We start from the raw sequence: 12,756 nt of genomic DNA on the forward strand, positions 1-12,756 counted from the left end.
CAGTCACCCAGGGAGTTTCATGGCTGAACAGAGATTTGAACCTGAGTCTCTGCAGTCCTAGACCAGCACTCTGGAATAGATGGGCAGCAAACACACATGAACTGTCCAAGCTGGGGTGAATGCTGCTGGGTTTTGACTTCTTAATTTTAGCTTCACACTCAAAAGTGAAATAAAAATGAAGTAATCCTGGATTTCTGTTCTGCTCTGTTCAGGTCCCCAGAAGTGCGATAACTTTGCTGAGAAGAGACCACTCCTTGCTGTTTGCAAAAGCCTCGGATCTTCTGGGTAAGATGATAAGGGATAGCTGAGCTAGTCAGTTGCGACAAAAAAAATAAAATAAGGAGACTTGAGGAGTTTTAAAGATGACCGGGCTTCACCTGAAAACAAGAGAGAGTCCTGTGACATGTTGAAGGCTAACAAATTTTATCTATCTATCTATCTATCTATCTATCTATCTATCTATCTATCTATCTATCTATCGATCGATCGATCTATCTATCTAGAGATTTAATATACTGCTATAAAGGGCAAATGCTTGGTGGAAAAGAAACACCTTCAATAAGATCTTAAAAGCTGAAAGGGAGGAGGCAGACCGAATCTGGCAGGGGAAGAGAATTCCAAAGTGAAGGGGCAGCAACAGAGAGAGCCCTTCCACAGGAACAGAGAGAGCCCTTCCACGGGACCTAGTACTACAGACCTCTCTGAGACCAGGGACTGAAAGAAGGGCAACCTGAGCTATACTCTAATATATACCCTAGGATATGCCTTCCTGGTCTATAGCCCCCTTCATCTGATGTGTGAAGGGTTGTTCTTGAAGTGATCCTCAGCTGGCCAGTGCAGAGTGTGTGCATGGGTGATAGAGGGGGAAAGAGGGCCCACTTCATACATCTGATGAAGTGGGCTCTGGACCAAATAGGGAAAAGAGGGCAGGGAGCTAACTGGGGACCGAAAGACTCTGAAATGCAAGAGGTACCATTTGCAGCTGTACAGATTTAAAATGGCCTAAGCTTTTGTGGGTCAGAGCCAGTGTTCCCTCTAACAGGAATTCCCAGATGATGTTGACTACAGCTCCCATAATGCCTAGCCAATGGCCATTGCAGCTGGGGATGCTGGGAGTTGTAGTGAACAACACCTGGGCATCCCTGTTAGAGGGGACACTGGTCAGAGCCCACTTGGCGAGGTGTGTGAAATGTTCACTCCTAGCTAAAGCCAGTCTCAGGCATGGTTCTGGATTGTAGGCTGCTTTATTTTCGCCTCCTTTCCATAATTGCAGGGTACTGTGAAGGTGGGGATCCATATCTCCATTTCCCCAGAATTTCTCACCATTCAAAATCAGTTTTGACCCTGGGATGGATGATCCCTTCTGCAGGTTCTCACCTCATTTTCTAATAGTTCATGTAATCTAGTAAATTATTGCAAGCTGCTGTTCTGAGTTGGGCTTACAGCTCACAAAATTACTAAATCTAGCTTTAAAATGCATACAGCAAGTACGAACAAACCAGCTTAGAAGGCGGAAGAAGAAAGTAATTTGGCAGTCTTGTTTCTCAAGTATAACAAGGTTTATGGCAGTGCTGCACAGCTTCAGCTCTCCAGCTGTGTTCGGACTACAACTCCCATCATCCCCGGCCACAGTGGCCAATCATCAGGGATGAGATGGGGTTGTAGGCTGACATCTGCAGAAGGGTAGAAGTTGTGCAGCCCTAGTTTATAGGATCATATTTTACTTATAAAATGAAAATACACACAAAAGGAAGACAAAACATTGACTAAGGAAAATTAGATTACAAGATGTATTACTGCTTACATAGAGAATGTTACTTCTCCCAAAGTTTGGCATTAGTCAATGATGATGTTTGAGTTTTTCTCAAAATGAATGTCACTTTGAGTGTCTCAGGTTGTGCATGTGATGACCTTGTGGAATCCGTATTGTTAAGACATGATAACCGCCTTTCCAATGTGCTGTTGAATAAAGTCCTGGAGGAAAGAATGATCCTGGATAGCTGGTGGGAGCCTTGCATCATTGGCTCACAAAGCTGGTAGTTGCCATTTGACACAGCAGCCTGTGAGCAGAGAGCTGGGTGTAATCCATGCTATAAACTGTGCCCCAATCTTCCACATTCTGCAGCAAGAAAAACTGATTTCTGTGACAGGTAAAAATCATGCAAAGCAAGTACATGTGCAAAATGTCTTGTTTTGCACAGAATCTTCTTTTTCTGCTCATCCCAGGGAGGGGGGAAGTATTTGCATCGGCCATGCAAGACCCATCTTCTTGACCAGTGGAAGTATTATTTATCCATTCCTTTGGCTTCTAAGATTGCAGCAGGATTGTCTACACTCCCTGAAACATCTCACAACCCGTAAGGGTTAGAAATGTGTCACTTTCCTCTGTATGTGTGTGTGTGTGTGTGTGTGTGTGTGTGTGTGTGTGTGTTTAATGGTAGCTGAATTCTGTCCTCTGTACCTCACTCTGCACTTTCCCTGCAATCCTGTGGAATGTCGGCCTACAGGCAGCGCTGCCTGTGAAAAACCAATTTGCTCTTGTGCATCTCTCATTCCCCTTCTGTGGGACTTGCTCTTAAGACAGGCCTCGTGGATGGCGCCTATTACATTTTTAACATCCCAAGCAGAGCAAAAGACACACGCTCTGTTAAAAACCTCATCCTCTACAAATGTTTATGGCTCACATGACTGTTTATGTTGGTGATTATACGCTTGTCAGGATGTTTATAATCTCACAAGCCGTTGTTTTGTTCAAAAGGAACTGCACGTACTCTGTGGCCTGTTGATGCTGGCTTTGTGACTGTCTGTAAGGCTTCTCGCGTTAATTCATATCCCGGGCATCTATATTTTTCATTGTGGTGGTTTGAGGAGGGCATGGAATTTGGCTCATGGGCACAGGGATGTAGAAAACATTGTCTGAATTGTGTGTTCTGTGCTCAGGCAAGAAAAATACCTCCGTGTTGAGAAGAGTTGAATTCTGTAACCTGCCTTAGTTCTGCTTCTTCTACTGATGGGGAAGAGCAAGTTGTTATCAGCGTCTGGGCATTGGAAGGCATGCTCAGGCCCTCCTCTGGGTTCTGGAATCATGTCATGCATTGTCGACACACCCTTCCTTATAGCCATAAATGCAGGAAGGACTAGAATGGGGAACTTGTGGAGTGGGGCCGTAGTTCAGTGGTGGAGCATCAGCTTGCATGCAGAAGGCCTGAGGTTCAGTCCCTGGCAGCTTCTCCAGGTAGGGCTGGGAGAGACCCATCTGAAACCCTGGAGAGCTGTTGCCAAAGTAGATCAGACTGAGCAAGATGGAACATTAGTCTGACTCGGTATAAGGCAGCTGCTTAACTAGATCAGAAGCAAATAGTGCAGCTGCAGCGTGGGGAGGCAGGAGGGCTCTGAGTCCCCTCTCTGAGTTGGGCTGCTCAACTTTGGCCCTCCTGCAGATGTTGGCCTAAAGTTCCCATAATCCCTGGCTGTTGACTGCTGTGGCTGGGGATTATGGGAGTTATAGTCGAAAAACAGCTGGAGGGCCGAAGTAGAGCAGCCCTGCCCTAAGGGTACTCCCTGTTGGGAACCCCTGTTCTGGGCATCGTGCTCATTCCATGTGGCGTTCTGGCTAGACCCACTCGTGAACCTAGCAGGCAGGGCACACTGTGGCTGCACACTGCAAGGGAAGATTGGTAGTCGTGAAGGTTGGCCAAGTTTCCTTCTAGGGAAGCTGGTCCACAATTGCTTATCTACTCTTCATAGAACCCCTGAGAACCTTCCGAGGCGGGTCCTTGAAAACACGGCTTGAAAGCCAGGGATTTTGAGGGAGACGGGGAAGAGTGTGCAGCACCAGCGTGCCAAACATTTGCTCCAGGTTTCCTGCCCTCCTAGGGAGCTGACCTGGCATAACCCAGTTGTATGAGGGGGTCCGTGACCAGCATTTTCCTGTCTCTCCTTCATGGTGGCTTGAGATCACCAAGCCATTGTCTGTGTTACATTTTTGAAAGCAAACAAAACCCCTCCGCTCTGCTGTTCTTCATCAGTCGCCTTGGACGGAGTTGTTACCCGAGGTCCCATCGGTAACCTGCAGATTAAGTGTTCCTTGTTGTCTTGCACATGTTCTGACAGGGGTTTCCAAGTGAGCGGCTGTGACTTCACAACCTGTGGCTTCCATCTTGCATATGACTCTCCCCGCCCCCATCCTCACTTTCTGTTCTGTTTTTCCATTTTGGCTACAATCGAAAGTAGCCCTTGCACCACGTAGAATGCTGTTTAGGGAGGGCGGGTCCAGGCTGTGCTTCAAGCAATGGATTCAACTTGCCTCAGGGGTCCCTTTCGCTATTTAGTGGCTGCTGAGGAACCCTTGCACGTTGCAGGGAATGCTGGGAAGTGGTCTGAGCATGCAAGCAGTTCCTGAGGGACATAAGAACAGTCCTGCTGGATCAGGCCCAAGGAGGCCCATCTAGTCCTGCATCCTGTTTCACGCAGTGGCCCACCAGATGTCACTGGAAGCCTACAGGCAGGAGTTGAGGGCATGCCCCGCTGCTGTGACTCCCCTGCAACTGGTACTCAGAGGCATCCTGTCTTTGAGGCTGGAGGTGGCCTTTAGTCCTCCATGAGGCATCCTTAAGCCTCATCATGAACCGAGAGAGCGCTCTAGAACAAGGGCTCCCAACCTGTGGCCTTCCAGATGTTACTCAACTACAATCCCCATCATCCACAGCCACCATAAATGGTAGCTGGGAATGATGGGAGTGGCAGTTCAGCAACTTGTGGAGGACCACCGGTTGGGATCCTTTGCTCTAGAACCTACACAACAGTCCCTGGGGCTGTGCCTTGCAGGACGAGCGTTGGTTGCTCTCGGGAAGTGTTAGTTGCAGTTGAGGAAACCCCCCCCCCCCATAGGCTCATGAAGAATTTTGGAGTTCTCTGGAAGGCAGTTTTAAAATCCTGCATCTGGAAGAGTTTGCCGATCAACAGAGAGGCTCCTTCTCTAGGTTGGCACCTCTACCTACAGCTTCCTCTTCCTCCCTCTTTCTGGAAAGCCAAGCCCGGGGCAGGGACCATGTTATCAACCACCTGGGGCCAGGAGGCTTGAGACATTGACGGCTTCTGTGCGTTGGCATCTGCCATCAGCTAGCTCCTTGAGTCTGGAGCGTTTTTGGAAAAAAACCTCCCTTCCTGTTGTTCCTTTCTCATGCACCATCTTCATTTAGATTGTGAACTTGGAAGTGTGGGCTTTTTTTTTTTTTTTAAGCACTTAGATTCATTCAAATGCTAAGCAGATTATAATACTGTGTTACAATCTCAGAAGTGGGCCTTGGATCTAACTGCCAGCCCCTCATGATAGCTTTTAAAAAATGGAATTCCCTTCTTGGCCTTGTAAATTAAGCCTCCAAGCTGTCAGTTGGAAGGTGGGTGGAAGGCAGAGGGCCAGGCTGAATTCAAGGTGACTCATAATAAACTCTCAGGACTATACATGGCCATCTTTTCGTGTGTTTTACATTTAAGTGGGGTGTGGGGGGGAGTCGTGTAAGCTGTGACACATGCAACTGTGGCGTCTTCGCAAGTCTGGAGAAATGTTTCTGGTTCAAACGCATGAGAACTCCGCATGCATTCCTATGCGCTGTGCAAGAGGGTCTTATTTACAAACATGTTAATATGCTGTATAACCATCTCTCACAATTCCAGGAACAGCTGCTGCTGCTTTTCATTCATCACATGCCTTTGGTGGACTTTAAAAGAACTGTCTTTTAGTCATGCAACTTGTCACCCACACAAGCCTAGCGTTCTGTCCACTGTAAGATGTTCCCCTTAGCGGATGAGGAAGTCGCTTAGAGGTAGTGCATTTGCTTGGCATGCAGAAGGTCCCGGGTTCACTCCCTGGCAGCATCTTCAGATAGGGCTGGGAGGGACTCCTGCCTGGAACCCCAGAGGGCCGCTGCCAGCCAGTGTAGACCAGGTCTGCTCAACTTCGGCCCTCCTGTAGATGTTGGCCTACAACTCCCATAATCCCGGGCTGTTGGCCACCGTGGCTGGGGATTATGGGAGTTGTAGTCCAAAAACAGCTGACATGGGGGACCAAAGTTGAGCAGGCCTGGTATATAGACCATACTGAGCTAGATGGCCCAATGGTCTGACTCGTTATAAGGTAGCTTCCTCTGCTCCTGTGTAAAGAAGAATAGCATAGCTCAGTGGTAGACCATGTGCCCTCTCCCCCAGCTCCCTTTCTTCCTTCTGGGTTAAATTTATTTTGCATTCTTCTTGAAGCAGGGTCCTGTGTTCTTCTGACACTTTCCCGAGCTTTGTGCATATTGGAGCCCCTGGTGGCGCAGTGGTAAAACTGCCGCCCTGTAACCAGAAGGTTACAAGTTCGATCCTGACCAGGGGCTCAAGGTTGACTCAGCCTTCCATCCTTCCGAGGTCGGTAAAATGAGTACCCAGAATGTTGGGGGCAATATGCTAAATCATTGTAAACCGCTTAGAGAGCTCCGGCTATAAAGCGGTATATAAATGTAAGTGCTATTGCTATTGCTATTGATGGTGCTGTGGGGGTACAAGCAGCAACAGTACACACTGCTACTGCGGGCCCCAAAGAGATGCAGGTGAGGGGTCTTGGCAAGAGCTCCGCTTGGGAGCTTTTGTCAGTGCCCTGGCCTAGCTGCCTGCAAGGCTGAGGCTGGGCAAGGCGAGGCTGACGTGAAGTGAGGCAAGTCAAGGCTGCAGGACCCTGGAGAGGCCCCAGGGAACAAGCTGATTTGCTGCTTTCTCCATGTCCTGGAGCTCAGCCTCCTCCTCCTTCTCCACGCCTGGAGGGTCTGATCTTTAAGGGGGCTGTTGCCTGGAGTCCGGCACTGCTCCTCCTCCCTTCAAGCTGTTCTTCCCGAGCTTGCTAGCGGCACTGGCCTGCTGGTATTGGGGTGGTGTGGTGATGGGGGAGAGGCCGGCTTCTGGCAAACGAGGGTCCCACGTGTGCTGCCCTGAGGGGCCTTCCTCGGGAGGCTCTAGCCTCAGGGCTTTCTTGGCTTCTGGTTCAGCGGCCAGCTCTCAGACTGGGGTCAGGGAGGAGAACTGGTCTTGCAGTAGCAAGCGTGAATTGTCCCCTTTGCTAGGCAGGGCCCAACCTTGTTTTGTATAGGACATGTGAGTCTTATAAAATATTCCCCTTAGGGGATGAGGTCATAACTCAGTGGAAGAGCATCTGCTTGGCATGCTGAAGGGCCCAGGTTTATTCCCTGGCATCTGCAAGATAGGGCTGGGAGAGACTCCTGCCTGCAACCTTGGAGAAGCCGCTGCCAGTCTGTGCAGGCAATACTGAGCGAGATGGACCAAGGGTCTGACTCGGTAGAAGGCTGCTTCCTATGTTCCTTCGGGTTCCACCTCCCTGCACTCCACAACATTGGTAGGATTTAGGGTGCGGGCCGGTGCCCGTTCCACCCTCTCAGCATCTGACTCAGAGTTGCTATTGGGAGAGGGGGTGGTGATAGGCTGGGCTGTGACATCAGGGCCTGTTTCTCCACAACACCTTCTGCCCCTCCTAGGTGGATTTGCAGGCCCCTCATTGGAGTTAAGAGGCCTGGTCCGACCAGCTTTCCCATATAGACCTCAGCTTCTAAAAAGTGCTTGCGGCGCTTGCTCATTTGTGCTGCATTATGTGGTGCTGGAAGTGGCTTCCCCCTCCTCTCTCAGCCACCAGAAAGGATGCAGCGTTGATGCATAAATGGGAAACAGATTTGCCTTTCTTCTGGCAGAGGCTGTAATGCCAGGTTCGTTACTGCTTCTGCTAACTTGGGCCTATGATTGCAAGATTTGCAAATTAAAGGAAAACCAAGTGTGTGTGCGCATGCTCTCTCTCTCTCTCTCTCTGAAGGAACATCTGCAGAAATTCTGCTTTTGTGCAACTTCAGAGAGGTGCACTCATGCTGCCAGGATATTGACAAGGAGGCAACAGGGATAGCCCTGGAAGACAGCTCAGATTCCTCCCCAAGGAGCTTGAATATTCACTGATGAAAGACAGAGATTAAGAATCCAGGATACTGAACTTGGGTGACTACACACACACACACACACACACACACACAGCTTTCCCAGAAATGGAAGGCGTGTTCAGTTGAGTTTGGTGAAAGAGCAAGCACAGGGTGTAAGGGGCCAGAAAAATGAGCTGAGCCTTGCATTATGGTGGGACCAGTTGCATAATATCCTCTGCTAACTGAGCCAAGAGGCACCTTTTTGAAGTGGTGAGCAGGGGGAGAGCAACTGGCCCTCTTCATCCCCAGCACAGCATCCCTCCAGTGGTTTTTGTGGGTGTCGATCATATGTTTCGTTTTTAGACTATGAGCCCTTGGGGCACAGGGAGCCATTTCATTTATTTATTTATGTAAACCGCTTTACATAGCGGTTGGGATGATCTGATACCGGCAGATCCTCCGGGATGATCTGATACCGGCAGATCCTCCTGGAGAGAATCTATTTATGTGGTCGACACTAAGAGTCGACACCGACTTGACAGCACTTAATCAAACCATTTTGGGGATTTTTGTTGAAAAACGGTATATAATTATTCATTGTCGACAAGGTTTGTTGTGACAACCTTGTTGAAATCTTCTTCGGCTGGTTCACACAACTCTAAGGAGGGTAGGAGATGCATGTCCTGCCCAAGTTCAGGAGCTGTGCGCACCCCCTGTTTTCTGATGGCCTGTGGCTGAAAAGCCCGGTAGGAGTGGAAGGAAGAGGCCGTCTGCTAAGCAACAGCCGGGTCGGAGGCAGCAGCTGCACCCACCTTTTTAAGGAGGTAGGATGAATATTAATACAATGGATACTTATATACCACTTTTCAACAAAAGTTCCCAAAGCGGCTCACATAGATATAAATAAATATGTTGAAAAGCCCCCTGACCGAGCTGCTGTTTAGCAGATGGCCTCTTCCTCTCCCTCCTCCTCGTCCCTTGTTTTTTACTCACAGGCGACTGGAAAACAAGAGTTCACACAGCTCCCAAACTTGGGGAGGACGCATCTCCTGCCCTGACTGGAGTAATGAAAATAGCCCTTTCCTTGTAAAAGGTGTTGGTACTGAAAGCCTTGAGAATTCTCAGCAAGAGGCTCTGCTGGTGGACCTGCAGGAACATGTTCCTAGTTTTCTTAAGGCTTCCCAAGCTGAGGATGCTTCTTAAATGGCGACAGTTTGATAGCAAATGTGGATTGCTGGCATTAGTGGTGGCATCATCTTCTTCACAAGCGGTGTGCTTCAAGGGGTCTCCTCCAAGTGGGAGTCCAAGAGGGTCCCAGCAGGCAAGAAGGCAAGACCTAGACATCGGGGCGGGGGAAATGCCCACCCATGCAGCTCTGCTACATGCTTGGGCTTTGTTTCTGGGTGGGGTGAGCTTTCACAAGTGGGAAGTTTAAGGCCACAGTTGGCACGTGGGGGTATTTTCTGGAGTGGGTTTATGAATGAGTGCCTTGGAACATGTTAACGTTAATTGCCTGGTTCAGTTGCAGGGCATTCATGGAAGCGTTAATGTTTAGCTAAAGCAGCCATTTCAACAGGCAAAACATTTTTCAAGAAGGTATCCTGGTGTTTAAAGCCAAACTTTATTACCGCCTTTCAAGCCTTTCTCATATATCTATATATGAAAAAAGTTAATAGGAACCCACTGTCACTGTGTTTTAAGCCAGCCAGCGGTGGTGATGCTTTTGGAGAGATTGCAGTGTTCAGTTGTCAAGAGCCTGTGGTTTAGAACCCCCCCACCCCCCAAGAATTTAACTGTGAAATAACTTAGAAGTGGCAAGTGTGGGAGGCGTGTCACTTTTGGGGATGGATCACGTAGGAGAAGGGGATGAATTGTGATTAAGTTTTTATTCACAAGTCTCCCGTGTTGGTGCTGAGTAAATCCCTCTACTTTTGTATTTTTAAAACTAAAACGTCTGTGCAAAGGCCGGGTCATGCAGAACAGCTATCGGGTGTTGATTTGGAGGTCTGAATGTGTGGAGGAAACCACCCCCTTTGCAATAAAGCAGCCTACAAAAGGAGTTGAGAAATCATCTATCATATTTGTATTCCCTTGTTCCTCCAAGGAGCTCGAGGTGTAACATGGGTGATAGCCTGTTTGATCTTTATATAAACCCCTGTGAGGTAGGGGACTTGGACTTGCAGAGAAGCCCAGCTTCCCTTCCAAGGCAGACCCTGAATTGCAAAAGATGCTCTGACCTCTGAACGGGGCTTTTTGTGGCAACTCAGGGAGACTGGAGCCTGGCTCCTAGTCATCCTAATTTAAGACCCATGTGTCATTTTGGGATGTGATGCTTCTGAAAAGTCCCATTGGATAAAAGTCACATGAGGGAAAGGACGTGGCTGTGGCCTTCTGGGCTGTAATATGGTGATTCAAGCCTAGGTCTCCTCAATCCAACACTCTCTTCCCCCTATACAACACTGGCTCTGAAAATATATTACGGCCCAGAAGGCCACAGCTGTGTTCCTTTCCCTGTATTTCAGTCTCATATCCAGTAGAACTACCTGCGGTTGTTAAAGGTTGCCCACTCACTACGGTCGGTGACTAAGCCAGGATTAAGCCGGTCTTGCAATAGCAAGCATGTGTTCCCCCCTTTGCTAAGCAGGGTCTGCCTTGGTTTGCATTTGGATGGCTAACTCCGTTTGAGCTCTGTAAGACATTCCCCTTAAGAGATGGGGCTGTAGCTCAGTGGTGGAGAATCTGCTTGGCATGCAGAAGGCCCCAGGTTCAATCCCTGGCAGCATCTCCAGGTAGGGCTGGGAAAGACCCCGTCTGAAACCTTGGAGAGCTGCTGCCTGTCAGTGTGCTAGCTGGACCAATGGCCGGAGTCCGTATCGGGCAGCTTCCTATGTTCCTATAACTTAGCACTTCAGGCTGTAGACAGGGATTTATGTATTTTGAACACTTCCTTGGCTCCTAAAATGAAATCCCTCTGTATGATTGCTGATTTTTCTGGACAGATGTAAATAGGTATGATAAAATGTTTGCTAATCTAACCGTGTGGACCGGGGTGTGATCCTCTTCTCATCACAAGGTCTTTCATCATTCCTCACCCCCCCCCCTGTAGATCCATTTCAGTGCCTAAATATACATTTTAAATTAAAACGTGCCCATTTCCCCCCACCCCCAATTAAACACTCAGTTGGCACCTCTTGGGAAATCTCTGTTTGTGTGTCTGTGAATAGGGCACTGAAACCCACCCAATTAAAACAGAGAGCAACAGCTGGCCCAGACCGCAGGTTCCATTGGCTTTCTGACGGTTCATGTGCGGTTCAGGTATGACTGGAAGAATAAAAAGGGGGCTTTAAAAACTATTCTGAATGCGTAGATTTAGTAAAATGTCTGCAGCTGGGATTATGAGAGGGTGTATAGTAAGTGATGTGGGAAGTACCATAAAGCCCTAGGGATAGGAGGGGCAATAAATCTGGATAAACAGGAAGCTCTGCTGTGCTAATTTCTTCATCACCTTGCCCCAGCTATAAACCAAGGCATGCGCGCCTTCCCTTTCTAAGCCGGGGATTAAAAAAAAATGGGACATTCCCCCCCCCCGCTCAGAGTGGGAGTATATAGGGAGCTTGGCTTGGGGGTGGCTAAGATGGAGAAATTAAGGCAGTTTGATCTACAGGATTATTATTTTTTTTAAGCACAGGACAGCTAATGGTAGGATAGATACAAGCAAGACCGCAAACATATTTGCAGAACGTGGGAGCAGCACCGTGGAAGGCAGGGGAGTTGGGGATGGGAGTGTCGGAGTGAGAGGTGAGGCCCTGTTCTTGCTGAAGTGTGTTGGTCTTCCTCTCATTTTCTCCTGGGTAGAAGAAGTCCGCAAAGAAGCTGATATAGATGTCTCAGCATCTGGTTTGAGTGCTCTTCCTCCAAGATGTAGTTGGAGCTGTGACAATGTGAACTAAGGAAGGGAGAAGAAGAAGTGGCTAACTGGTCCTCTGTATGGAAGCATAAGAAATTTGATCTCCGCCCTCTTCAATAACCCATCTTCCAGGGCCAGTTTTTCACATGCCCGTGTGCCTAGATTTTTGGATCCCTAGATATAAGATGGGGTGTTAAACTCCAACAGGCTGGAAGGCCTAATTCTTCACCCATGAGATGCTGAGAGGGGGACGGGGACACCCATAATTCCCTCCTCCCAGAAGAAGTATAACTTCCACTTGAATTGAACACTAAGCCATCTGCCTCACCGCAACGAGGAGCTAACGTTTGAAGAATTAGAAGGCTTCCCCACACCCTGCAGCTCTTTCAATATTTAGTGTCCTCAAATATTTATAGCTTGAGTATCGCAACACAAAGTTGTCAGGCTTACAAACATTTGCCTTGCTGTTCCCTGGGTCAAGTGTGTTCCTCCCACTAAACAGCAGCTATTACGATAGGCGTACGGGCACCCCATCCCCAAGTTCCACCTGAGATGATATCGGATTATGAATAAAAATACTTCACTGTGGATCTGAGTTTATGAAACTTTGGGTGTGAAAATCTGAGCAGTAGAAAACCTGGGTAGTACTGGGCACTCTGTTGGGCAGTAGAGAACATTCTAGGGCTTCCAGAGGCTAGAAGAGGATCAGGCTCAAGGTCTATTGACTCCAGCATCCTGTTTTCCACAGTGACCCACCAGATGCTTTTGGGAAGACCCCAAGCAAGAGATAAAGGCGTGTCCCCTCTGTTGCTCCCCTGCAACTGGTATTCAGACGCATCCTGCCTCCAAGCCTGGACGTCGTCTATAACCATCAAGACTAGTAGCCATTGATAGACC

General features: G+C 48.5%; 1 protein-coding gene and 1 non-coding gene across 19 annotated transcripts in view; both read left to right on the forward strand.

The window, feature by feature from the left end:
• The window catches only part of BCAS3 (BCAS3 microtubule associated cell migration factor), a 535,871-nt gene that overhangs the window by 50,358 nt on the left and 472,757 nt on the right, over positions 1 to 12,756 (forward strand). For all 18 annotated transcript variants that reach the window (XR_008311725.1, XR_008311724.1, XR_008311723.1 and 15 more), the window contains one exon: positions 213 to 285. Coding sequence is in view for 15 of the 18 variants with exons in the window: in XM_053274524.1 (XP_053130499.1) it covers positions 213 to 285 (73 nt within the window). In the remaining 3 variants the exon portion in view is untranslated. The remainder of the gene's footprint in view (positions 1 to 212; positions 286 to 12,756) is intronic.
• On the forward strand, positions 10,666 to 10,737 carry TRNAA-GGC (transfer RNA alanine (anticodon GGC)). Its single transcript has one exon. It is a non-coding gene; the product is annotated as a tRNA-Ala (tRNA).

The sequence above is a fragment of the Hemicordylus capensis genome, chromosome 12, assembly GCF_027244095.1.
Source record: "Hemicordylus capensis ecotype Gifberg chromosome 12, rHemCap1.1.pri, whole genome shotgun sequence".
NCBI lineage: Eukaryota > Metazoa > Chordata > Lepidosauria > Squamata > Cordylidae > Hemicordylus > Hemicordylus capensis.